Source organism: Fusarium oxysporum, chromosome III, assembly GCF_013085055.1.
Source record: "Fusarium oxysporum Fo47 chromosome III, complete sequence".
Taxonomy (NCBI): Eukaryota; Fungi; Ascomycota; class Sordariomycetes; order Hypocreales; family Nectriaceae; genus Fusarium; species Fusarium oxysporum.
Window position 1 is genome coordinate 3321374 of NC_072842.1, and position 25002 is coordinate 3346375.

At 48.5% G+C, this 25002-nt stretch overlaps 5 protein-coding genes across 5 annotated transcripts; 1 reads left to right on the forward strand and 4 right to left on the reverse strand.

Moving 5' to 3' along the window:
- Nucleotides 1–5537: 5537 nt before the first annotated feature.
- FOBCDRAFT_198913 (WD40-repeat-containing domain protein) lies at nucleotides 5538–8318 on the reverse strand (the record flags this gene model as incomplete). The annotated part of the gene is made up of 4 exons (XM_059608932.1): nucleotides 5538–6167; nucleotides 6227–6528; nucleotides 6676–7771; nucleotides 8274–8318. 4 exons carry the CDS (start codon nucleotides 8316–8318, stop codon nucleotides 5538–5540), a joined length of 2073 nt encoding a protein of 690 aa, XP_059464481.1.
- Nucleotides 8319–9622: 1304 nt separating this feature from the next.
- Nucleotides 9623–12759, forward strand: FOBCDRAFT_218731 (Dynamin central region-domain-containing protein). The gene is made up of 6 exons (XM_031177000.3): nucleotides 9623–9990; nucleotides 10046–10180; nucleotides 10239–11625; nucleotides 11680–11941; nucleotides 11996–12080; nucleotides 12133–12759. The coding sequence occupies exons 1-6, from the start codon at nucleotides 9938–9940 to the stop codon at nucleotides 12299–12301; spliced, it is 2091 nt and encodes a 696-aa protein (XP_031048133.1). The 5' UTR covers nucleotides 9623–9937; the 3' UTR covers nucleotides 12302–12759.
- Nucleotides 12726–14298, reverse strand: FOBCDRAFT_218733 (CoA-transferase family III domain-containing protein). Its single transcript, XM_031177002.3, has 2 exons — nucleotides 14084–14298; nucleotides 12726–14026 (listed from the first exon to the last, which is right to left on the reverse strand). Exons 1-2 carry the CDS (start codon nucleotides 14199–14201, stop codon nucleotides 12885–12887), a joined length of 1260 nt encoding a protein of 419 aa, XP_031048135.3. The 5' UTR covers nucleotides 14202–14298; the 3' UTR covers nucleotides 12726–12884.
- Nucleotides 14299–14801: 503 nt separating this feature from the next.
- FOBCDRAFT_24463 (Glutamate/Leucine/Phenylalanine/Valine dehydrogenase-domain-containing protein) lies at nucleotides 14802–16751 on the reverse strand. The gene is made up of 3 exons (XM_031177004.3): nucleotides 16599–16751; nucleotides 16267–16542; nucleotides 14802–16168 (listed from the first exon to the last, which is right to left on the reverse strand). Exons 1-3 carry the CDS (start codon nucleotides 16657–16659, stop codon nucleotides 15135–15137), a joined length of 1371 nt encoding a protein of 456 aa, XP_031048137.3. The 5' UTR covers nucleotides 16660–16751; the 3' UTR covers nucleotides 14802–15134.
- A 2829-nt stretch (nucleotides 16752–19580) lies between these two features.
- FOBCDRAFT_218737 (DNA polymerase family B-domain-containing protein) lies at nucleotides 19581–23662 on the reverse strand. The gene is made up of 3 exons (XM_031177007.3): nucleotides 22711–23662; nucleotides 20850–22663; nucleotides 19581–20740 (listed from the first exon to the last, which is right to left on the reverse strand). The coding sequence occupies exons 1-3, from the start codon at nucleotides 23467–23469 to the stop codon at nucleotides 19999–20001; spliced, it is 3315 nt and encodes a 1104-aa protein (XP_031048140.2). The 5' UTR covers nucleotides 23470–23662; the 3' UTR covers nucleotides 19581–19998.
- Nucleotides 23663–25002: the final 1340 nt, after the last annotated feature.

The following is a 25002-nucleotide window of genomic DNA, read 5'->3' on the forward strand; positions in this document are numbered from 1 at the left end:
CTCGTCTTGTCTTGCTCAGAAAGTCGAATGGGATACAAAAGAAAACCTAATAGGGTTGTTTGATGAAGAAGGGTTTTCGTTGGCGGCTTACTTTCCTACCTACCTAGACACACAAACATTGGTTAGTTCAGCTCGTTGGCTGGCCGTCTAATAAGGTCCTCTTTCTTCCATCGGATTGGATTTCTTTAACCGACCTCCACCAGCCCCTGTTGGAGATGGGATGGATGCGGGAGGAGGGGGGCCATGATGAGATGGCCTCAGCTTCTTGACCTAATCCATCCTGGATGAGACATGGTTAGCACGAGGTTCACCTTTAAGCAGGATCCACCTTTGAGAAGACCGGGGGGGGCGAGGGTCGATGCAGGTGGTCTGGTACTAAGGCAGGTACCGAGGAAGATGCGTTACAGCCAGGAGTCAGGCGAAATGAACTAAAAGTCTCGAACAGAAATGGAAGGAACAGCCTCAACACCGGTTGAGTGGTTTCTCCAGGTATGTACCTTACAGTACAGCGAACACAACTTGCCCGACTCCATACAGCCTTGTTTGGAAGTCACCAGCATCGATGGAAGAAAGGAAGGCATAATTGACACAACCTATAACCACCTCGATTACTACTAGGTACCTACCTAGGTAACTACTACCTACCTCAAGGCCTAGGCAACTTATACCTCAGTAGTAAGTCCCTGCTAACCATGGTACCTACTTAGGTACCTAAGGTACGTAGCTACCTAAGCTTTTTAAGGAACGATGCTGGTCTTTGCTCTTTTCCGTCTGTGGTGGGAGGACTGAGCGCAGATATCATATTGAGATCTCACAAAGTTTGAAGAAAAGTTAGTGTCTGACCGTATTGCCTGAGATCTTGCATAATTAATGTCGGGGAGCAAGAAAATAAGAACTGCACACATTTGTGTCAGGAAATTTCCCGATTATGGATAACTTTTGAGAAACTAGGCGGTTAGTCGGTCAACAAACAGTTCATCCCAGTTGAAACTGACTCGGGGTAAGCCTGGTGGATCGACCTTGTTACTCTACGCCAGGAGAATTTGACAACTGATTACCAGGTATGTACCCCTGTGCTTACTTACTCTAGTAGGTACCTACCAGGTAGGAGGAGGGGCACTTAGACGTGGGGACAATTCAATCCTCCTTTCCCTCAGTTCTTGAAGCTGTAGTAAAATAGTGTCTCGATGGTCAAAATCGGCAAGCAAATTCAGGTACATAACTAGGTAGAGCCGGAAGCTGCAGAGCAGACTCAGCCCGTAGATTGGTAAGAAACCCCTCCTATCTTCAGTCCCCGGAGCGTTTGAAGTTAGGTACTATGTAAGCTTGGTAAGGCAAGATATCGTTCCAACCTGTTTGCTGCAGGGAGCACGACTCAGGATACCTTAGCGCTTCTGGCAAGATTGCGGCCACATTAGATTCTCTGAATGCTCTCCTTTGCAAGCCACGAAGTGACTTGGTGGGCCGATCTCGCCGCTGGGAACTCTCTGTTCCAGCGCCTTCAACACCCTTGATTCTCCCAGCTACATTATGTCCTTACGGCGTCTGATTGCCCGTTATTCCCTCTAAACTCCTATGGGAGACGGGTGTTAGTTCCAGGCCTGCGTGGCCGCTTAATCATGTTTCCAGATATTCCCGACATTGATCGATCCCAGGAGAATTGGCAACCATGTCTGTGAACACTATATTTGAGAACCAAACGATATGATGAGGGTCGTAAACCGAAAATGGAAGACCAACTCCTTCGCTCATGGGTTCCGTGCCCATGTAACCGTGCCCATAAAGACGCTTGAGCCATTAATAATAATTAACCCATGCCTGGATCGTCTGGGTGTTTCTCATCGCACGGTAATGCACGGAGTGCGGTATGTCATCTACAGGGATGCCCCAAGATCGAAAAAGCAAAGACCTGCCTTATATCAGTGTGCTTAGTTGTAGTCGCTGTGTTCTGGTCTTTGAGTTAAAAGGAAAGAATCAAGAGCTTCAAGCCTCATCGAAATTGCTTTGCACACGATTGAAGATCTTGCGGAATACCACAAGTTCAATCACGATCGATCTTAGTGCTTTGTCGTTTCTTAAAGAGTCAGCAAGTGGTCAATGTCAGCACTTCTGGTTGCTCTAACACCGCGCTACCAACACGGGCTCTAGGGGCTCCATCAAAGATACTCAAAATACTACCATAACTATTGTTTGATCTGGGACTCTGTAGTCTGCTATGGTATCTGATGGACAGGCTGGCAGAGTCCGTCGCCCATTTTACACGCGGCGCCGGCCCATCCCGCGACGATTTCCAAATCTTTTATAACCAAGGTAAGATCAAGGCATTCGCACATATATAGCATGTAGTAAGTTAGGCCAAAGCATCCTCAGCACGAAATCCTTCCAATAGTCGGCTGGTCTTCATCTTCAACACTCAAACCTCATTGTTTGAGTATCAACATTGTAGGAGAAGTCATTAACATAGAAATATAGCCTCCACTCTTCGATGGTCCTGACTGTTCCTTCGGGCTGAACGTCAGCCGTTGCATACAATACTAGGCAGTCAGGTACGGAGTAGTGAACTCAATTACAGTGAAATCCCAATACCCAGCCTTCCGGCGGCCGTTCCTGGTCCACTAAGCAGGGGTTATGAAAACATCAAAACCCGTCGGGATATTTCCAGGGGTCTCAAGGTGGCATCGACATCACTCTGGGCTTGCTCTTCATCCTCTTCCTGAAGGAGACGTTTCCTCCATGTATCATCGTCAGATAATACGGTGCATAGCGACAGTGTTCAGAATGTTAACCAATACAGTAGTTTTCTATCCTCGCGTGAGTGCGTTATTAATATTATCACGACCCTGTTCGGAACAAGCTTGTTGACCCCTTTTTTACTGTTCAAAGACAGGTTGTCGCCTCAAACAACATCTTTGATTGACACTTGCTCAACTTCCATATCTGTTCAGATGCTACAGGTGCCTCTCAACAATACCAACTCTACCTCCACTTCGGCCCTTCCTTTCTACCTCGGCCTTGCTCTTCATCCGTCTTGGTGCCCACGTCGTCCGTGAGCCATGGTTGCTCCAACGTCAGGGGGGAACAGCCGTCAGGGTCTTGGTGTCTCTATGGAGTACATGGCTCGATAATGCACGGTTCACCATGTGTTGACAGGGGTTCAAAGGAAGCCAAGGAGGAGAAGTCTCGATGGCACGGAGTAGATAAATCAATAATCAGCTCCACAAATCGGGATTAATGTATGACTTTGTATATGTTATTCTGTGCAGAATGAAGCGGAGTGTTGTTGATTCGCTTTACCGTCCGAAATGCATCGGCGGCGGCGGCGGCTTTGCGAGATTCATATGGATTCGTAATCAAGGCATAACTTGTCTTCTGAATTGAATTCTCGAGAAGAAGTTCAAGTAAGTTAGTCTTTCTCAAATCTGCAAAGAGGCTCAACTCTTTCATCTGTCACTTTGGAGGTCTAGAAATGTATTCCATAGGAGATGCAAGTGATTTTGATTTGCTATTTATTTTAACTGCCGCCTCTTTTGTCCGTATCTTGATGCAGATGGGATAAATGATTGGGGTACATATATCCAATACCCTCCTTCAAAGCCCACCAGTGAGGCTTATAGTATCGTGCCTGGCCGAGTACTTTGACGAGCCTATGGCTGAGGCCGTCGTGTATTATCCACAGCTGCAGAGACCTGGTCGAAGTCGGATAAGTCCTGGGTGATATCATGTTTTGATCTAAGTGCCCCGAGCTACATGCAGATAGGTCCATGAACCTCTGCTCGTGTAGCCCAATATCTCGGATGCTGTTGCGCGTCGATAGGCTATTGAGTGCCAAGCATGGTTCAGTACCGTGTCAACTCCCTGGCTATTTCTAATCTTTCATTTATTAGATTGCAATTCTCTTAGTTTCCATCCAAGATCGATCTTGCGGATGCACAAATGGCGTGCCGTCCCGTGCTTGACCTGGCCACCATTCCGATCATCTGCCCTGGTCCCAGTACTGCAAGGTCAGTTCATACAGGCACTGCTGATGGTGAAATATATTTTTATTAAGTAGAGGATTCTTTGTTCTATGCATGTGTCTTACTAGACGTCCCCCAGGGAGCAAGAAAGCCTCCAACTTTTAACTAAGATGCCCAAACATTTTTGTCGTTAAGGATGAAGGCCCTAGGTTTTCTTGCTTCCCTTAGGCGTTGCCCATTAGTTATCGGCCACATGCAGACCTTGGCCAATTCGTAATTTAATCCGGCTACCTTCATTGTGTCATTACAGAAATAGGTTTCTTGTCCAATATCTTCACAAAAACCTCAACCATTAAAGAAATCGCAAGCTATATCCCTTAAGCCGGCATCAGATCACATCTAGTGCTCCCGTAGCTTAGCTGGCCAATCCAAATCCTGACTTCAGAAGAGATATAAGATGCAACTTAATTCATCTAAATACAAAGAAGAAGCCAGGCCTTACATATGCAGGCTACAATCCTAGAAGGTTCTATAGATTGCCTTTAAGGGCAATCTATATAACTGCAAATAACAAATAAGGAAGGCAATCAGTCTGCCTGATAACTTTGTTCTATGGTATTGACTGGTTGTTGTGGATAGCAAGAATTCGTTCGGAAATCACAACATTGATAGCAGTCAATGTACCGCGCCTTCACTACCAACCTAGGTGACCAATTTTGTTAGAATTGTCTGTTTCCGCGGTCTCAAAATCACAAGAGATAGACTGTGCTACCCTTTAAGCTACACGTGTTCTTGACGCTGTGATTCTCTCTGTCATGGCTGTTCCATATCGCCAGGTTTGCTGGGGGTCAAGCGACTTCGAGATTGAGCGCAAGTTACAGGATGCTTCAAACTTAATGACTCCAAACAGTTGTGCTGATACCATTGCCTGCCCTGTGTGTGTAGTTGGCACGCGCTTTTCAATCGGCGGCTCACAGCTTTCTTCTGCTAGTTTGGTTGAAGATATGTTGTGAGGGACGATTTCGCTGTCGACGCCCAATCTGTCTTGTCCAGCGCAAGTTAACTCTTCGGCACACGAAGGGCACTCGCTCCGGGCCACCAAGGTCTAAAAGGACAGGAAACGGGTTGCGAAGATGGGATTTCACGGTCACGCTTCTGTCTAGCTGAATACAGGAGGGTGAGGAAGTTAACATATTCAGACATCTCGTTTTACACATCACCACCCAAACCTAACGCCGAGACAATCAATGGTCGTTCCCCCGATTCTTCTCAGCCCATGATAATTATGATTGTGTCGGCGTAAGTACTCTTGGTGTTATACTTCCGTACATTCGCTTCCATCTACTCTATAAGCCGAACACAAAGCACGCCCACCGTGTTCTTCCTGCCAAAAATAAAAGTCACTTGAATGCGTCAGGAGTCTTTGACGATACCGCGTTCATCTTTCCTCTGCTGTCCAGCCGTTGCCTGCTTGATTATGACGAGCCCTTAATTCAAGACTAACCGTTTTGTTGGACCAGCTGAGTGATTCGTGTTAGCTGTTTACTCAATCATTGGGTCCCCGTGGCAACGCAAAAACACTCACATCTTTATTCGGCCATCGTCTCCCGCTGACGCTAGCATATAGGAGTCGGTAGGATTCCATGCAACAGCATTGCAGCGGGGATGATGACCATGTAGGCGCTCGACTGCCGCACCCGTGTTTTTATGCCATATAACGATGTTGCCATCTTCACTGCCACTTAGAACAAAACTCTCGTTGGCTCCACCAAACGAGCATCGAATTAGATAGTCACCGCCTGTGTGACCGAAAAACTTCTGGACCGAGTTCCGCGTCAAGAGGTCAATGAGCTGAGCTTCACCGTCGCACTTATTGACAAGAAGATGACGCGAGTCTTGGCTGATGTTGACTGATGTCGGCCGGGCTTTGAGCTCCATATCAAACTCCAATTCTCGTGTAACAGCGTTGTAGACGTGGATTGTCTGCTGATTGTCGACAGCCACGAGCCAGCGACCGTCTGGCGATCCACATAGATCCTGGACCCTATGCTTTACCCCCCACTCGTACTGCTCACTCGTATCCAGGTTCAGAGTTCGAAGGCTGTAATTAGGATCTAGCGTTCCAACGACCAGTGACCGACTGTCCTGAGCCCAAACGCAGCCGCTCACAGGCTCATCGAATTTAGGGAATTTCCTGATCAAAGTCCCGTCCTAAGCTCGCTGTTAGTGCTGCATTCGGGTATGAAAATTGGGAGTTGGTAATAACTCACATGAGTAGTCCACAATCTTGCATGCCCGTCTCTCGAGCAGCAGAGAATTAGAGAATCGTCAGGGCTAAAAACAATGTTTCCGACGCCGCCATCATGGCCGTCGAGAGACTCTAAGACTCTAAAGGTGCGTGTATCCCATATCATAACTTCTGGACTACTACCGCACGCCGCCATCTTGGTTCCATCATGGGAGAACTGTACTTGCCAAATCTCATCGGCCATATTCGAAAGCTCCAATGCGACCTCTGTTGGAAAGTTGCGTCTATCACAGAAGTGGTCTGAGTAGAGCGAAGGCGATAACGCTTCAGTATGGTATAGACAGGTGTCGATCTGACTCTGCTTAACCTGCTCAAGAAGGACTGCCAGGCGGTTTTCAGGGAGCATGACCGATGGTGATATGCATTCTTCTCATGTCAGCACGGAATCAAACGATTCGACAGAATACGTACTTGATAACTCCGAGAGCAACAGCTTTCGAGATTGGCCATTCGCACCATCCCATTCAGCCTTTGCCATAAGATCCTCGACCGAACGACACATGAGTAGACCTGATAAGAAATGCAGTTTACCAGTGTCATGGGATAACGGTGTCAACTCGCTTCGAAGTACTATCAGAGCCTTGCTTGTATCTTTCTGCTCCAAAAGCTCCAGAAACTTCTGTTGTCGTAACCAAAACCTCATGGCGTTGGGATCCGCGCCAGGTGCCAATACAAGGCCGTTACCTGGGCCTTCAGTCTCCAACGAAGCGCCGGCAAGTAACTCTTCGGCCACGGGCCATGACCCGGTCAGAACAGCAGATCTGAAGCCGGCTACGGTTGGGCTTTCCAATTCGTACCCACTCTCTTGGCTCACATTATCTGCGGCAGTCCGATACCCCATGTCTGATAACGCTTGTATCAATAGTCGGGTTACCTCCTCACGATCATGGCCAAAGTACTTTGAGGATTGTTCGTTGCGTCCGATGACCGAAGTGTTCTTATCTCGAGCTGAAGATCCGTTCAAGGCAGTCTTATTACCATTTGTGACCCCTGAAAACACTTCACTTGATCCATTAGATATTCCTAAAGGAGCACCATTATGGGGATCAAGAATGTCACTGCCACCCATCGTGACGTTCCCTCTTCGTCGCTTTGCTCTAGGCTCAGCGATAAGATAACCGTCTGGCGTGTAGGATCGGTCGGTTGACGGTTCGAAACGGCGGTCAGGAGCTGGGGAGCGTTGACGTCGTCCGAGTATCCGAGCCGGTACTTGACCCGGAAGTCCTTCAAATCTGGCAGCCGAAGAATCTATATTCGCGATGCCAGTCTGTGTCTGATTCCGGTTTTGTCGATGGGGTTGGGGTGCGGTTACGTTAGCCGGGGAGACGGCGGAGGAATGGGCAGAAGCAGTAGTGTTAGGAAAGTTCGAAAGAAGATGTGGCGTGTCTGGATCACTGGAAGTGGTGTCGTGGAGATTTGGGTGCGATGGCTCGCCGGAGGAGTCCAGGACGGCCTCTCCGCGGTTTCCTGCCGCGGTAGAATCTGGGGTAGCTTGATTAGTAGAAAACTGGCTTTCGACCAGAAAAGGCAGTATTCAGGCAAGACAATGAAACAACAAGAAGGCCAGCACGATGACAGAAGGCAGGATGGATGTGAAGAGTCGTGGTATTGTGATGTAGTGTATGTAATGGATGGTGGTTGGAAGCGGGAGGTGGAGGTGGTGGCGCTTGATAGGTAGGTAGGTTAGGTTAGTAGCTGTGGTCAGTTCGCAAGGTAGGTGCATGTGACGAGGTGAAGATGCTGGAGGAAACAGCCGTCTTGGTCTTTATAAATTAGTAGGCAGATGTTGAGTAAGCCAGAGACGGCTCAATTCAATATTTGCGAGTTTCAACGAGATTATCAGAGCTATCGCTGTGGTGGTTTTAGTGACTACAGGTCCGCAGGTATGGTGTTATGTGTTGAAGTATGGCAGAGCTGTCTGTTGTCGTCGGTGCTAATTGGGAGCCGTGAGCACCCTTGGATGCTTCTCCTTCAGCAAGCAAGCAGGTGTACAGCACACCCAAGCCCACCTGCAACCCAGGTCTCCCCAGGTCTACCCCTGAAACATCGGTCATTTGTGGCTGACGTTGAGTGGCATAAACATTGGGAATTATGGAACAGAGGGCGGAATGAATGGAGGTTTGCGAGACGAGATAGCCTATTCAACATTGCCTCTGTTTACTATTTTGATATCTCATCACTTCTTTGATAGGTAATTTTCTTTCTAATACCCCAAAGGACGAAACATATAGGCATGCATTCTCTTGTTGACTGCTAACGAACTCGAAGACCTAATGGAACTTCTCGCCCATCCGTCAGTTAGCGTCTCGGCTTAAGATGCAGTGTCACCCCCACACCAGTGCAGCCTTAGCTGATGACGTTCAAATCATATCGTCACCACAAATGATGAGATACTCCCGAGTCCTGGACTGCGCCTGGCTTTGTGAAATCCCGAGAATTTCTTACAGTGTGCTTTTCTTCAAGGGGGCACCCAGAAACTTTATGTTCTTACTGCTACTCTGCTGCAATCACTCACACAAGTCCTACCACCATGCTCGCAGTTCTCGAGCAAGCTGCTACATTAGTAGTTACTTGATAGTACTATATAGCCTCCACTGGATATCATGCACAAGACGGACATCTTGTCATTGTAGCTCACCCACTACTTCTGTATTTCATGCACATGATCCTTCCCTTCCTCTATACCCTGTTAGGGCCTGGAGACAAGTTCTTTTTCTTTTCAAAATAACAAATTAGAATGAAGGCATGGCTAGCTGGATTTTTATCGTCGCTTGAAGATTGGCATCGAAAGATCCAACAAGAACTGATCATATGAACAAGGGTCTAATAGTACAAGTGTCCTTGAATTACCGTATTGAAACCTGTAAAGCGCCAACGAAATATGATGACAAAACAAATGAACCGCTCCTGGGTTTGATTGAATAGAATCAGATACATGTTTAATCCAAAGTCCATTTTGGGTCGCTTTTTGAATATACCTTGATAGGTGAGATGAATAGGTACCTTAGGTTCGAACATCTATATCGAGGCCTCCAGCCAGGAGAAGCTACCGACTGATGAAGTCATGTTGTGACAGTATCGCCATGGCTTCTCTTAGATATGCCGCCTAAAGGAAGGCAACCACTTTTATCTTTGGGGACCATCGCAAGCTGACGTGTTCATCAGGCTACAGAGTTCTTAGCTTCCATGTTGGCCAGAATGATATTCAGGGCCGTCACGTGCAATACAATTGATGGGAACGCTAAGCCTTTGGTCCAGTTATGTAAGGCAATAAAATATGAGATTGGGCATTCCTGCGCCACTGTGTGGCACAATGTAAGGACGTAATGCGGCGCGCAATTCTTAGTGCCATTAGGCTCGTGAACTCGCTGTCGTCCTGCGAGTTCCCTCCTTTATTCTAGCAACACCACCCATTTCTCATATACAACGAGCTTCCACCCCCGAACGCTGTTCATTCTCGCGACTTGTACGGGTGAAAAACATACAGACCAACCAGGGCTGCTGTGGTGCCTTTTTCCAAACTTGCGCAACGTTTCCTGCTATCTTTTGCCTCGACCGCTTTCCGGAAGTTAAATAAACCAATAACCCTCCTCCCCCACCCATCGTTTTCAACCCGCTCGACTTTACGCATCGTTCAAGCGTACACAGTTTCAAGCTGGAAGAATCAACGAACATGAGCGGCACCCTTGCTTCACAGGGCGGCATTTCGGATCCCGCCCTGATCCAGTTAGTCACGATGTCAACCCTCCAACTCTACCCTGCCTCTAACTTCCATTGATAGACTTGTCAATAAGCTTCAGGATGTTTTCGCGACTGTCGGTGTTAACAACCCTATCGACTTGCCTCAGATCGCCGTGGTGGGAAGCCAGTCAAGTGGAAAGAGTTCAGTTTTGGAGAATATTGTCGGTCGAGACTTGTGAGTTTGCTGCATACCGCCTACGTTGGGTCGCCATGAGACTGACCGCCCCTCTTAGCCTGCCCCGAGGCTCTGGTATTGTAACCCGACGTCCCCTCGTTCTTCAACTCATCAACCGCCCGGCACAGAGCAATGGAGTCAAGGCCGATGAGGTTGATACCACCAACGACAAGCAGGCCAATGCCGATGAGTGGGGAGAGTTCCTTCATGCCCCTGGGCAGAAGTTCTACGACTTCTCCAAGATTCGAGACGAGATCTCTCGAGAAACAGAAGCCAAGGTTGGACGAAATGCCGGCATCTCCCCCGCTCCCATCAACCTTCGTATCTACTCTCCCAACGTCCTCACTCTGACCCTGGTCGATTTGCCCGGACTTACCAAGGTCCCAGTCGGAGACCAGCCCCGCGATATCGAACGACAGATCCGGGAGATGGTTCTTAAACATATTGGCAAGTCCAACGCCATCATACTTGCAGTCACTGCCGCCAACCAAGATTTGGCCAACTCGGACGGTCTCAAGCTGGCACGAGAGGTTGACCCTGAAGGTCAAAGGACGATCGGAGTCTTAACCAAGGTTGATCTGATGGATGAGGGAACCGATGTCATCGATATTCTGTCGAACCGTGTCATTCCTCTTCGACTGGGCTACGTCCCCGTTGTGAATCGAGGCCAACGAGATATTGATAATCGAAAGGCCATCAACCAGGCGCTCGAGGCTGAGAAGAACTTTTTCGAAAACCATAAGGCTTACCGAAACAAGAGCTCATACTGCGGAACTCCTTATCTCGCGCGCAAACTTAACCTTATTCTCATGATGCACATCAAACAGACCCTACCTGACATCAAGGCCCGCATCAGTAGTTCTCTTCAAAAGTACTCAGCTGAGCTGGAAAGTCTCGGCCCCTCTATGCTCGGCAACAGCGCCAACATCGTTCTGAATATCATCACCGAGTTCACCAATGAGTGGCGCACAGTTCTGGATGGTAACAACACTGAGCTGTCCAGCACTGAGCTTTCGGGAGGTGCTCGTATCAGCTTTGTCTTCCACGAGCTTTACTCAAACGGTGTCAAGGCCATTGACCCATTTGATGTCGTCAAGGATGTCGACATCCGTACCATCCTCTATAACTCTTCTGGCTCTTCTCCAGCACTATTTGTTGGTACTACCGCTTTCGAACTGATTGTGAAGCAGCAGATCAAGCGATTGGAAGACCCCAGCTTGAAGTGTGTTTCTCTCGTATACGATGAACTTGTTCGGATTCTGTCACAGCTTCTCGCCAAGCAGCTTTACCGCCGATACCCTCAACTGAAGGAAAAGATGCATGGCGTAGTAATTGCTTTTTTCAAGAAGGCTATGGAACCTACCAACAAGCTTGTCAGAGATTTGGTGGCTATGGAGTCATGCTACGTCAACACAGGCCACCCCGACTTTTTGAACGGTCACCGAGTAAGCTGATTCGATCCTGGGCTTACTTGAAATGGCACTAAACTGATATCTCAGGCAATGGCGATGGTGAATGAGCGATATAACCCCAGCAAGCCTGTTCAGGTTGACCCCAAGACTGGCAAGCCACTCGCATCAACCCCCCGGGCTGCAAGCCCGACAGTCCCCGATCCTGATAGCGCCGGTAACTCGGGCTTCTTTGGCAGTTTCTTCGCGGCCAAGAACAAGAAAAAGGCCGCCGCTATGGAAGCTCCTCCGCCCACTCTCAAGGCTTCTGGTACTCTGTCAGAACGCGAGAACATTGAGGTAGAGGTTATCAGTACGTACAGATGAAGGGTTTGGCTTTTATGACATAATACTAATGATTGTACAGAGCTCCTCATCTCCTCTTACTATAACATCGTCAAGCGAACCATGATTGACATGGTCCCCAAGGCTGTCATGCTGAATCTTGTGCAGTAAGTGTTTCGCAGCCAGAGATTCCCTCAAGTCGCCTAACATCAGCTATAGGTTTACCAAGGACGAAATGCAACGAGAGCTATTGGAGAACATGTACCGAACCGACACATTGGACGACCTTCTGAAAGAGAGTGACTTCACAATCCGACGGAGAAAGGAGTGCCAGCAGATGGTTGAGTCTCTCTCGAAGGCTAGTGAGATCGTCAGTCAAGTGCAGTGATGTGGTGATGGACGAAGACTCATATCATAACTTCCCCACTCAGCGTCAGGGTCAGACTGAGCCCATCTGCAGCTTCTCTACCTACGAACCAAATGCCCCAGGGGGATCACTACCCAGCAGTCGTCTCCCGGTCCCCTTCTCATGACGTCCTGAGCATCACTTTATTTATTTTTTCGATACCACACTTTTCAGGAGGAGGCCTAGAGTAGACTGCTTAATGACTTACATTGGGATGCATGGCTTGGCCCTTGCGTACGACAGAGTTTGCAGGCGTGGTTTCGTCTTGGGGTGCTGTTAAGGAAGCGGGAGTAAATGGTGGTAATGTGTTGGCTGGACAGCTAAGCTTTCCCCGACTTCATGCCTGGCTTGCGCTGTCTACCAAGCATACTTGATAGTTCTCAGTATATTGTGTAGAAAGGTCCTGTTATAGGTAGAATATATAATCATTGCCCTTCTGAGTGTGCATCCAACGCAACTCTCTCTTTTTGGTGCCTCTGTCCTAACACAAGTTATCTAGTCTTTCTACCAGTGGCCTGCGCCAATGGTGGCTTGGATAGGACACGACGCTCATACTTAGTACATGTCACAGCTTGGAAAGCTCCTTGAGCACAAACCCTCCCCGCTCCAGTACATACTCGGTTCCGTTCTCCCATCCCAACCATTTCCTCAAGACTTCCTCCCCCCCTGCTCCAGGCTTCAGCAGACTCGCTCTATAGCCATCTCCGGGTACACCTGGGCCTTGTCCAAACCGAGCTGGGTCTGCATGCCCTACGCCCTCTTTCACGGCAAGACACGGCGTCTCCCGCAAGGTCACCGCTGGTCTCTGGTCACCTTCCCGCTTGGGATCATTCTCTAGTTCGCTATACTCCAGCACTGGGGTGCAGCACGCATCTGTACCATCGAAGACTAGTTCCCACTGGGCACGAGTCTTGCTTCGAAACCTATCTGTCATTAAATGCCGAAGCTCGGGCCAGCGACCTCTGTTGAGCTGATCATCTTCCCATCCTTGACCAGCAAGGTCGAGCCCACTTAGAAGAGCGGCAAAGAATTTCGGTTCAAGAGCCCCGACGGCGACATGTTTGCCATCCGATGTCTCGTAAGTGTCGTAAAAGGGAGCACCGCCATCGAGCAAATTGTTTCCTCGGCCACTGTTGCCCATTATCGTCTTGAGCGCCATTCGAGGGAAAGTGGTCAGATATGAGCTTCCATCTACCATGTTTGCCTCGACAACTTGTCCGCGGCCAGAAGATTGTCTTGAGATGATGGCCATCAAGATACCTTCAAATAGCATTGCTCCCCCACCAGCGAAGTCAGCCAGGATGTTCCACGGCGGATGTGGCTTCTCGTCATCTCTGCCCAGCATTCCCAGTGTACCTGAAACGGCAAGATAGTTAATGTCGTGACCTGCCATGAGTGCGTACTTTCCATCACGACGGAACCCAGTCATGCGGCCATATATCAGCCTTGGGTTAAGACGACACAGCTCATCCGGACCCAGAGACAGTTTCTCAAGTACGCCTGGACGAAAAGGGTCAATGAGGACATCGGCCTCAGCAACGAGGCGCCTTATAAGCGCAACACCCCGCTCTGATTTGAGATCCACGGATATGGAGGATTTATGCCGGGCTAGCATGTCTTCTGTAGGAGCAGATGTGTCGGGTCGAGCACGGTCTATGCGGAGAACCGAGGCACCTGCGTCAGCGAGCAACATGCCAGCATAAGGTCCTTCAAGGAAAATCGGTTTATTAACTTTGCTCTTTCATTTGTCTTTAGTGTACTCACCAGGAGCAAGACCAGCGAATTCTAGCACCTTGATGCCAGTCAAAGGAGGATGCTGCAACATGGTGGGCGATGTCGAAGGTATGATGAGATTAACTATGCCGCAAATCTGTGCCAACATACGCTGCTTAGAAGAGGTCAAACCAAGTCCTTCGGCTGCATCAAGTAAGGTTCAAAGAATAATATCTGACTTACAACTAGAACGAAGGAGATATAAGATCCAATGCCTACCTACCTGTACCTACGTACCTAAGTACCTACTAAGGTAACACTTCCCCGCGGTACCACTATCAACCGAGGTTCCACAAGGAAGCAACCAGGAACCATAAATTTACCCAGACTAGGTAACGCCCCATCCGTCTATCCCAGATCCTTGGCTACTAATGTTACATGCCGAAGTGGAGACGGCTATGAATGAACTTCGCTGGAGATACTTGAGGGCTTGGATCGAATTGAAGCGGCAGCGTACGTGACCAAAGAAGAATTTGCCAAATTGAATTACATCACCTCTTCGCCGGATTGGGCCCTTGAAACTATATCATTGAGTGAGGTAGCTTAAGTCTTCCCCAGTCTTGAAGAGCGAGGCAGAATAATGATACCAAGTGATTTGACAATGGCCAAAGTTTGAACCATTTGAAAGAATCAAGCTTCTTCTCATGTAAGGTAGATATAATTAAGTTAACCAACAACATATGTCAGAGTGCTCTCATTTACTTTGAATCAAAAGTGTTGTGTTTCATTCTTCGTTCTACCGGGCTAAAAAGGAGAAAAGGTAAAGGAACTAGGTGAAAAAAAAAACTATATAAGATCCAGGCCCACGTCTATCGTGAAGAAAAACAAAAGTCATCCCCTTCTTGAAACCCCGCCAACGCCCAACAGTATGCATGCCCTGATAGTAGCCAAGAATAAAACTCCGTTCTTTGCAGAAATAGGTCGACATTGGGCAAGATAATCGTGATGAGAAGATCAGGTAGCCTTGATGTGAGCCCAGCTCGGGTATTGCGGTCTTCCTGATCGATCTCTTATCTCGCTCCAGGCTTCCTTAAATGTCCATTCAGAACCAATCACCCTGGTCGTGCATGGCCTCGGCGACCTTGATGAAGCCGGCGATGTTGCTACCAGCGATCAAGCTGGGAAGCTCACCCTCCTTGGCCTCGACGTACTTCTGAGCAGTCTCAAGACCAGCGACAAAGGCGTCCTTCATGATGGCCTTCAGGCGGTCATCAACCTCCTTCTCAGTCCACTGGATACGCTGGCTGTTCTGAGCCATCTCAAGGCCAGAAACAGCGACACCGCCACAGTTGGAGGCCTTGCCGGGGGCGTACCAGAGAGCCTCAGCACCCTTCTCCTTACGGTGAGCCTCGAAGACATCAATAGCCTCAGCAGTGCAACCCATGTTGGAACCCTCAGCGACGATGAAGGCGCCAGCATCAACGAGAGCCTGGGCCTCCTCCTTGCTGACCTCGTTCTGAGTAGCACTGGGGAGGGCAATGTCGACCTTACCAACATGGACCCAAGGGCGGGCACCCTCAATCCATGTGAACTGTCCATCGTGCTCGAAAGTGGTCAGGGCTTGGTGCTTGATCTTGAGGGCAGCAATGTTATGAATCTGCTCGGGTGTGAAGGAAGAACCCTCCTTGGCGACGAGAGCACCCTTGGAGTCGGAAAGAGAGACGACAGAGCCACCAAGCTCGATGATTTTGAGAGCAGCGTATTGGGCGACATTTCCGGAGCCGGAGAGAGCGACACGCTTGCCCTCGAAGGTGCCACGGTTGGCGTGCTTGAGCATGTACTCGACATAGTAGACGAGACCGTAACCAGTAGCCTCAGGTCGGATCAAGCTACCACCCCATGAAAGACCCTTTCCAGTGAGGACACCCTCCCAACGGTTGCGGAGCTTGCGGTAGGCGCCGAAGAGGTAACCGATCTCTCGGCCACCGACACCAATATCACCAGCAGGAACATCAGTCTCGCCACCAATGTGCTTGGACAGCTCGGTCATGAAAGCCTGGCAAAATCGTCGAATCTCAGCATCAGACTTGCCCTTGGGGTCGAAGTCGGCACCACCCTTGCCACCACCCATGTTGACTAGAACAATGTTAGCGAGTCTGGTTCCTTCAACTGTGCTAATTCCATCGCCCCGCAATATGCAGGGACCAGATAAGCGCGGCGATGAGGTCACTTACGGCCAGTCAGGGCGTTCTTGAAGATTTGCTCGAAACCAAGGAACTTGAGAATGGACAGGTTGACGCTGGGGTGGAATCGAAGGCCACCCTTGTAGGGGCCAAGGGCAGAGTTGAACTGGACGCGATAACCGCGGTTGACCTGGAGGTTACCCTTGTCGTCGTTCCAGACGACACGGAACTGAATGACACGCTCAGGAATGGCGGCCACAGCAAGGGCAGTACGATACTCGGGGTGCTCGTTGAAGAGAGAGCTGTTCTCGAGGGCAGAGGCGAGCTCTGGAGATTGCAAGTCAGGGTTTATGTTCTCATTGATATACATATGGGTTACCTACCGCCATAAGCCTGCTCGAACTCGGGCTCTTGGGGAAGGTGAGACATGGTGTTCAGCTGCATTTGGGATGTGTATCGAAAGTGGTGATAATAGATTCCTGCTGGGAAGAAGATTGCGAAGAGATTCGATACACTTTTCGAGACGTGTGAGTGTGAGATAAAGGAGGGAGGGAAACCGTCTCGAAGGTGACGGGAGGCGAGGTTTATATGGTTATCGAGGGCTGCGAAAGAATGGCAAGAGATGGTCGCTTGGCTCGCTCCATCACTCTTTCCGTCATGGCATCGAGGTCCGCGTCCGCATCCGATACAAGACCGACGCCAGGACGGGATACATGAGCGCAGCGCAGTGTGGCACGGCACGGCACAAACATGCGACGATTGCAAAGTACCTTGTCTTCCGTGTTCAGAGATAAAGGACGGGAGCCAGAAAAAAGCTCACTCGATAGGCAATCGCGTTGCCATTATCCCATCTAATCGAGTGACAAGACACACCCTAATCTCTGTCGTTCCCGATAAACCCCAGTCTAGCGTTGCACCCCACATCGACATCGACAAGGAGCCTCATCACACACCCCTGGGGGGGTTCCATTTTTTCAATGCAATGCTGTCTGGGTCTGGAGTTTGTGGTCTTGCAAGTTGAAGAATTTGTATGCGGTAGCCATAGACGAAACACATACTATCGCCACACGCTTTTCGTTTTCATTTTCATCTACCATTTGAGGTAATTGAAAGATTCAACTAACCGCACGAGATTGATGCCTCAGCAACTTACATGTGAGAGTACTAATCTATTAGCACTACACCAGGGTCTTCACAGCTGCCGTGAGCTCCTCCGTACAAACTCCGTTTCTTCCCCACCATCTGGCCAATGGATCTCGGGCTCTCATATGTCGCGCGCATACGGGTACCTTATTAGCCTCCCATTCTCATGGGCACCACCGTCAACCTCCGATATTCGCTCGTTCGCTTCGGCAATGTAGGTCCTGGCTGCCGTCGTACCATGCCCTCTGTAGTAAAGATCAAAGATGCCATGTTTTCAGCCATTCATTATTCATGATACGGTTCTTATTAGCCAACGCCCATTATTCCAATCCATTATCAGATCCTCTCCATTCGCTCTATACAGCACTTCACCTCCACGCTTGCCACCGTAGCTCTTAGACTTACGTGGTGGGGGTACTGTAAATTGCCTGCACATCTTATCTTGGCTTGTGTGAAATCATCATCGACGTTAATCCGTTCATCAATGCCTTTATTAATCACTTGTAATTCTTGCTCAGCGCCAAACTGAGCTGGCCTGACTGTCGCACTACTCCCAGTATATCCCCAGGTAAGCATGGACATTCTCAGCTAACAAATAACCCCACACGAGATATAATCACGGTAGGTCCCTTGCTGAATCCCACGCTCGAAGGACGACTCCAGGATATTTTTGAGCGGTGATCTGTGTGTCTATCGGAATGAGAAAAGTGCCTCATCCCCAAGCCCGCCACACTGCTAACCTAAATCTTAACATTAAAGTCCTGTGTCGTGTGTGTGTGTGTGTGTGTGTGTGTGTGTAGATGCATCAGCCAGGTTCCAGGGACTTTAGCCTGACCAAGCGCGTCAAATCAAACAATCCATTACCAATTCCCAAGCCAAACTTCTTCTTTATATCTAGAAAAGGAAATATCCTTTGCCTTCTGTCGAATCAGCGATAACTCAAAATGCGGGAATAGCTCATACCGTTGCATCTTACCCTTGTCCCGTCACCGGCGTCTTCCTCCGACCCAGCGAACTTGGAAATACAGCATGCGCCGGGAAGATTATCCTTGTCCACTTCCAGGTTACTTCAATCATCTTGTTCAATTATTCTCAGTGATATTCGCGGTGGCCCCATTGACGCGCAGCACATATCGACACTCCCCGGACCCTGAACTGCAACTGTTAGTCTCTAATTATCAAGACATTCTTATTGGCCGCCTTGTCATCTTGTTTGAAGAATGAATTGACATCAACTCTTCCTCCGACCAATGGCGCTCTTGATCAACCATGTCGGAAAAAGATCTATCAAACCACAACACAAGCAGCCCCAGACCATCATATGTTGCCGAAATCCTTTCCGAACGAATACTGGCCCGCTACAATTCATTCAGTGGCGGGGATACTAGGATAGAGTAATCTGGGGGAGCCTGTCCTGTCACAGCATTCTCCTAATTCATCAGTACAGCGCCTGTCAAATTGTCAGAGCATGTCTCCCCGGACCGATTAGAAGACTTTAGCTTCCGTTTCATCCCTCGCCATGCTTTTGACCGAGACTACCTCGCTCCCGACAACAACAAATTTTGGTCTTGATCGTGAATGTTTAGCCGTCCGCCGTTTACGGAACTGGTAGATCCATCCGGACATACATGTCCATGAGGAAGTCTGAGACCAAATGCTTCGGGTGCCCTCCGAAAACTACAAGGAATAGTCAAAATTCCCGGGCTTCATCGCCGAACCACTGGACATCGGCCATAGCCCGAGGATTAAGCACTGGCCACATTCATCATGAATCTGTTCCCTCATGAATTGCCCCCAACTTCCAGCTCATCATGACTTATGATAACCCCCCTTCAGGCTTAAGCACCCCTCATTACCCTTGGACTATCCTATGATTCCGACATGTTCCGCGGCCTCCTCTTCTTTCCGATCATTACTTGTCTCTAAGTTTCACCATTGCCAAAATTATTATTCACCACCGTCGGTCTGCCCACGGTCAGGGTTTATCCCGCGGAGAAGCTCCCAGTGAACCTCGATCTCCTTCGGTAAGGCTAAACGCTCAGTAGCCCGAAACACACGATTTAATAAATATCATGCCATTTGTGTATGTCTTCTTTCTCACCGTTATAGAGACAGAAACACTTAGGCTTAGACTATTCTACTGCTTCCAACTCATGCATTGTGACTAAAATTTCCCAATATTTCCTCGATACCATTGCTACGTTGCCTTTGAACACTCCATCCTGTTTTGTAGTAACACTTGGTCATTGCTGTTTGTAAGGGAAATTAAAATCTCAAACGCCTTAATGTCCAATGCCGTGTACTTTATTCTGTCTTAAGTATATGCAGTGATATCTGCAGCAACGTTGAACCCGCGGCCCCAACCCCCAAAACGCCTTACATACATAATACGACTACAAACAATCCCAAACTCGTGCCTGCGCCTATACATACAATATGTCTTAGCCCAGCCGTGATTTTATAGTAGCATCTCTTCCATTACAGCTCAGCATGACTCTCCACATCTTCCCAACCGCACCCAGAGATGCTTTGGTTCCCTCTCCAGTGATTCAAGAAGCATAAAAGACAATAAAAATGACGAGGTGACAACTGCGAATGTTGAATAGGTGTAGATGCCTGGAGAAACAACCCTCCCAGTTCTCACCACATAGCAGCCTGATCAGCGTCGAAACGTGAAAGCTCGCGGCCAGCATCCTCAAGATCCTTTTTAGCTTTCATGCGCATGTAAAAGATGGGGCAATCTTTACTACTGCAGATAACCTCGCAGTGCATGCTGCCCTGACAGCGCTGGCACTGGGTCCATAGTCGCCCGAAGCGCACCTCCAAGTCTGACACGCGATCAAGCGTCTTCTTGTAAAGCTCACCAACGCGAGGTGCGCAATTAGAGCACACCGCCCCCTGTGACTCTTCTTTCCCTGTCAGAGGTTTCTTGCAGCCCATGCATGTTTGTGTCTTCTTGGCAAACTTCATGAGACCTCCAACAGTGGGAGCTGCAACAGAGATGGTACGGGTATGATCTCCTGTTAGTAGAGAGCGCGCCTTGGTCTCACCGAGAATCGGCTCAAAGATACGGCCGAGTGGCTTAGCTAGTTGATTGTCCAGGTAGTACCGCGTATCTATCGGCACGTTGTGCTCAAGCACGTAAATGGGGTCCTCCGACTTCTCGAAGTTTTTGGCGCCAGCTGGGCCTCGGACCATGACGTAGGCCACTCGGTCACCGAGTCCCGGTGCCGAGCCTGCATCTCGCTTCTTCATGCGTTGCGCCAGCTCGACATGCGCTTGCTTTGCGGCATAATCGTCCTTTGTAAGGGCTTTTGTGATGACCAATTTCGACATGTCGACCTTATTTTGCAGCAGATCGGCAATCGTCTCTTTGACGTATCTAGATAATTTACCATTAGCATTCCGTTTTCTCCCCGCACTGCCTGATGAGGTCTGATAACCTCAAAGAAAGAAAGAAATACTGAAGCATCATTTGAGAAAGAACTTACTCTTGGGCACCTTGAACATCTTGGTCAATCAAGATCATTCGCAAGACTTTTTCAATGACCGTCTGGACCAACAAACAGTTGTCACGTCGCACCGTCTCAATACCCTTTGTGTCCATCTTGTCATACTTCTCTGGTTTAGTCCAGTAGAGACCAGCATATCGCTTCTTGTTGATCAGCAGATATGGAAAGTACACTTTTTCGAACTCGAGTTTGATGGGTTTAACGAATTTCTCCGATACGTATTTCGAAGCTTCCTCACCAAGCTTCATAGCTTCCTGTAGGTCTTTGGTACCAAACTTAATCATGACGGAATCAGTATCGCCGTAAATGACCTGAGCGTCGTGAGAGTATCCGTTTGCTATGTTGTAACGGTTTTCCACCTCTTCCTTGGTCTTCTCAATCATCTTTCGGCCAAAACTTGTTGTACTACTAGCAATTTCGAGACATGGGAGTTTGCCTGTTGTAGCACCAGTCAAACCGTACACACTGTTCGCGCTGATTTTCAGAGCCAGCTGTCGACCATTCAACACAGCCTTCTTGAAGGGATCTGTCTCAACCGCCAACTCACGCTTGGCCTGTTTACGGGCCGCGAGAAGTTCCTCAAGAATTTGTGCCAACAAGCCCTTCCGTTGCTTGATTGTTACAAAAGTGTCTCCATTGGGCGTGACAATGTAATCCTCGTCTTTCTTGAGATTAAAAGCTTCAATCGCCTTCTTACTGACCAGAGTAGTATAGCAAAGGTTATGAGCTTGCATAATACTAGGGTATAGAGAGGCGAAATCCAGTGTGGCGATTGGAACATCGTAGTAACCTCGGGTTGGCTCAATGACTGTAGCTCCTTCATACTGTTCATCAGAAGCCTCTGACTTGAGGTTGGGAATGACAAGTTTCTGTTCTAGTGCTTTTCGAAACAACTGACTGATGAACTTGACTTGCTGACCTCGAGACAATAAGAAGTTGAATGGCACTCCTGTGACTCTTGCCATTTCAGTATAGTTTTCCAAACAAGAGAGTTTATCCATTAGCCTTTGCGGGAGGTAGGCGTCTTTCAGACAGTATAGCGCCAGGCGTCTTCGAGACTCGGGTGTGCCATTGAAAAGTTCTGTGATCATTGTATGATGGACATCCTCCTTCTGCTCGCCAAGGAAATTGGCACTCACAGAGTTCAGGGTATAGCTTCTGAGGTGATGATCACGCTGGATCAGTTGGAGAAGATCCAATTGTAATCGACCGTTGGTGTTTGTAGCTTTGGTATCTCGGTTGCCCATCTGTTTGCTGGAGAAATTCGTTTCCTTGGCTTTGGATTGCATGCTAGGGATTCGAGTCCAGTATTCGAAACCAGATACCTTGAGATGTTTCGCTCGGTCTAGCAAATATGGGAAATCGAAATTGGAAATATTGTAGCCGGTGATGATATCAGGGTCCGCGCGTATAAGGAACTTTTGCCAGTCACTCAGCATTTTCTCCTCCTTTTCATACTCAAGAATCTGAGTTGCTACAATTGAGCTCGTCTCTTGCAAACAGAACACATTTCTGATGAATGGCTTCTTCTCTCCATATTGTGTAACAATATTTGCGATTTGGATGACGGGATCGTGGTTTGCTTCCGGAAAGATACCCTTACGGCCGGCACACTCGATATCGAAAGACAGAATACGTAACGGTGCCATCTTTGACCATTCACCGACGGGTTCGTGTGCTACAAGATCGAGGTAGCTAACTTCAGCTTCGATTTGACAGTTGGATTGGCGAACATGATCGGGGATGATTTTATAAGCCTTAGCGGGAGCTTCAACCCACGACATTCCTCGGACCTGGACGAGTATTAGATCATATAGCTATCATGTCGCATTGCTCATACCTTGCAGTCAACCATGAAACGCAGTAGATATTGTAGGTTGTCAAAAGTTTGAATTTCGCCATCATTCCTCCACATGCCTTTCCAGTTTGCATTGCCACTTTGAATCGTTGTTCGGACTTTGTTGATGAATTTGGGATCTGTCACAGTAACCTTCAGGTACGGTTTCGATTGGTTCCCTTGAAATCCGTAAATGTTCTCTCTCATAGCAAAGGCGACTGAGTGGATGGTCGGTTGATGTTGAGCGACTTGAGTCTCTAGGTATGCCTTGAAAGCTGCACAGTCTTGTGGTTGGAAGTTGACAGGTGCGGGAACGTATAGATAATGCTTGAAGTCAGTAACATGCAGCATGACTGAGTTTCCTGCTTCATTAACACCAAACAGCTTGACAGTGGCCCGCCCACCGTGCAATGTACCCTCCTCGGCTTCAATAGACTGGAAGCAGAGGCTGTCACGCTCCGGTACGAAGTCAACTACCGGCGGTCTATCCCATGCCTGGTCCTTCTCGGTGTTGTTACGTTTGCGGTCCGACAAGTCCTGGCTGAGCTTTTCGAGGACTTCAGATTCAAAAGCACTCTTGGGCTGAGTGGATGTCATTTTGGATCGATGGTTATGCTGAGAGCTGGGAGCCCGGGCGGCAGCAGGTGATGACGGTATTGCATCTACTTTGCGCTTCTTCGTTGAGGAGGGAGACGATGTAATGTTCTGGCGAGTGTGACTCTCGCCCAGAACTCGTTTCTGAGGAAGAACTGCACTGGCCATGGTGACTGAGGATGGCGAATGCTAGACACGAAGAAAGAACAAGGCAACGTAGGGAGAGAAAAAGAAAAGCAAACTGTTATGCGATCACGTATTCATCCACAGTAAGGAGAGTGAAGAGTGTTTGACGACGTCTTTGGTGGATTATGATTGTTGACACTAAACGGTTGGAGGGGAGACTCTAACAGGGGAGATTTCTGATGGGTTTGACGACACGACTTTAATTGATACCGACCGCGTAGCGCGACTCAAGCGTGACGTGACTGGTCCCACTTACTCGCACTATCTCGCTTTTGTCACGTGATCAGGCGTCATGTATCTTTCTATACCTAAGAAGGGAGAATCTACCCTACGCCATTGATTAGTGAGATCAACTGTTTAGAGGTTTATGGATACCTTACATGGAGGCTCTATATTTAACGGGATGTGTTGCGTTCAAAGACCCCTTATGCGCATAGCATCGCAGAAGTTATCCATATGCTGAACTCTTCTGTGGTGGCTAGCTATCTCACTATTCCATTATGGCCGTTAATACTCGAAGATGTGTGTACCTAGAACTGGCGGACTCGTCAATTTACCCCTACATAAGATCAAACACGCCAACATCAAAGTAAAACTGTTATACAGGTTCCCTGTGGAAGCAGGCGCTCATATCACATAGTTTGGCTCCTAGAAGAACGGCGCAGTACTACCGGAACTAGAAGTTTACGGCCGTGGATCGTCTATTGAAAGAGTGAACGTCAAAGATCAACCGCAGTCAGCGGCCATGGATAGCACGAAGATCTGTTCCGAACTACCGCTTAATCGTACGGGGCCAACTTATGGCGAAAGTAAAGAAGCAGTTAGGTATCCATGTTGTGAGTAATGGCTGCGAGAGCGTTTCCACACAGGCCAGGCAGATTGAGTCATGCTAAAATGCATATCTCTCAGATACATGGTAGCTTTCTAGGTAGGTATCCCTTACAATTGTGTTTTCGAACGCAAACGGCCCCTGTCCGTGCACATATGACAGCTCCATGGAAAGACTGATGTCGGACTCGAAGTACCTGTCAAGGGTTGCACTACCAAATTCGGCTGCAAAGATTATTGCTGAACACACTATACTGAAGGGTATCACATGATACTAATACCTTGACGTGATAGTGACCGTCTAGAGACTTTAATGGCATCTATCCTTCCTGTCAGTTCATGGCTTGCTTGGTAATATGGGCTGATAGCAGGTTGCATAACTAGGGGAAGAACACATTCAGACATCCATTCTATAAGCATCCGTACTCCGTCTTGGGAGATCAGTTAAGCCATGCATAGAAAGAATTCATCATCTCACCCAAAATGGGCTAAAAAGTATCGAGTATCGAAAGAACTTACTCATTCAGACAAAACGGGGCTAACAGCATGTTTCAAAGGAGGCATCTTCATGGAACCAGGGCCACACATGTGAGAATGTTTGTATAGATGGTGAGGAAGAACTTATGTTCACAAAGGAGCAACAGGAGGGAAGTATAGCATTTATAGCACCGTGAAGTTGTCAGGCAT

Bases quoted from the DNA above. Each gene is read 5' to 3' on its own strand.
- FOBCDRAFT_218731 (XM_031177000.3), top strand. From the start codon at position 9,938: ATGAGCGGCACCCTTGCTTCACAGGGCGGCATTTCGGATCCCGCCCTG. The intron at 11,626-11,679 runs GTAAGCTGATTC...CTGATATCTCAG, and splicing joins ACTTTTTGAACGGTCACCGA to GCAATGGCGATGGTGAATGA. The intron at 12,081-12,132 runs GTAAGTGTTTCG...CATCAGCTATAG, and splicing joins GTCATGCTGAATCTTGTGCA to GTTTACCAAGGACGAAATGC.
- FOBCDRAFT_218733 (XM_031177002.3), bottom strand. From the start codon at position 14,201: ATGTTGGCACAGATTTGCGGCATAGTTAATCTCATCATACCTTCGACA. The intron at 14,027-14,083 runs GTGAGTACACTA...TTTTCCTTGAAG, and splicing joins ATTCGCTGGTCTTGCTCCTG to GACCTTATGCTGGCATGTTG.
- FOBCDRAFT_24463 (XM_031177004.3), bottom strand. From the start codon at position 16,659: ATGCAGCTGAACACCATGTCTCACCTTCCCCAAGAGCCCGAGTTCGAG. The intron at 16,543-16,598 runs GTAGGTAACCCA...TGCAATCTCCAG, and splicing joins GTTCGAGCAGGCTTATGGCG to AGCTCGCCTCTGCCCTCGAG. The intron at 16,169-16,266 runs GTAAGTGACCTC...ACATTGTTCTAG, and splicing joins CAAGAACGCCCTGACTGGCC to TCAACATGGGTGGTGGCAAG.
- FOBCDRAFT_218737 (XM_031177007.3), bottom strand. From the start codon at position 23,469: ATGGCCAGTGCAGTTCTTCCTCAGAAACGAGTTCTGGGCGAGAGTCAC. The intron at 22,664-22,710 runs GTATGAGCAATG...ATACTCGTCCAG, and splicing joins GTTTCATGGTTGACTGCAAG to GTCCGAGGAATGTCGTGGGT. The intron at 20,741-20,849 runs GTAAGTTCTTTC...TAAATTATCTAG, and splicing joins GATGTTCAAGGTGCCCAAGA to ATACGTCAAAGAGACGATTG.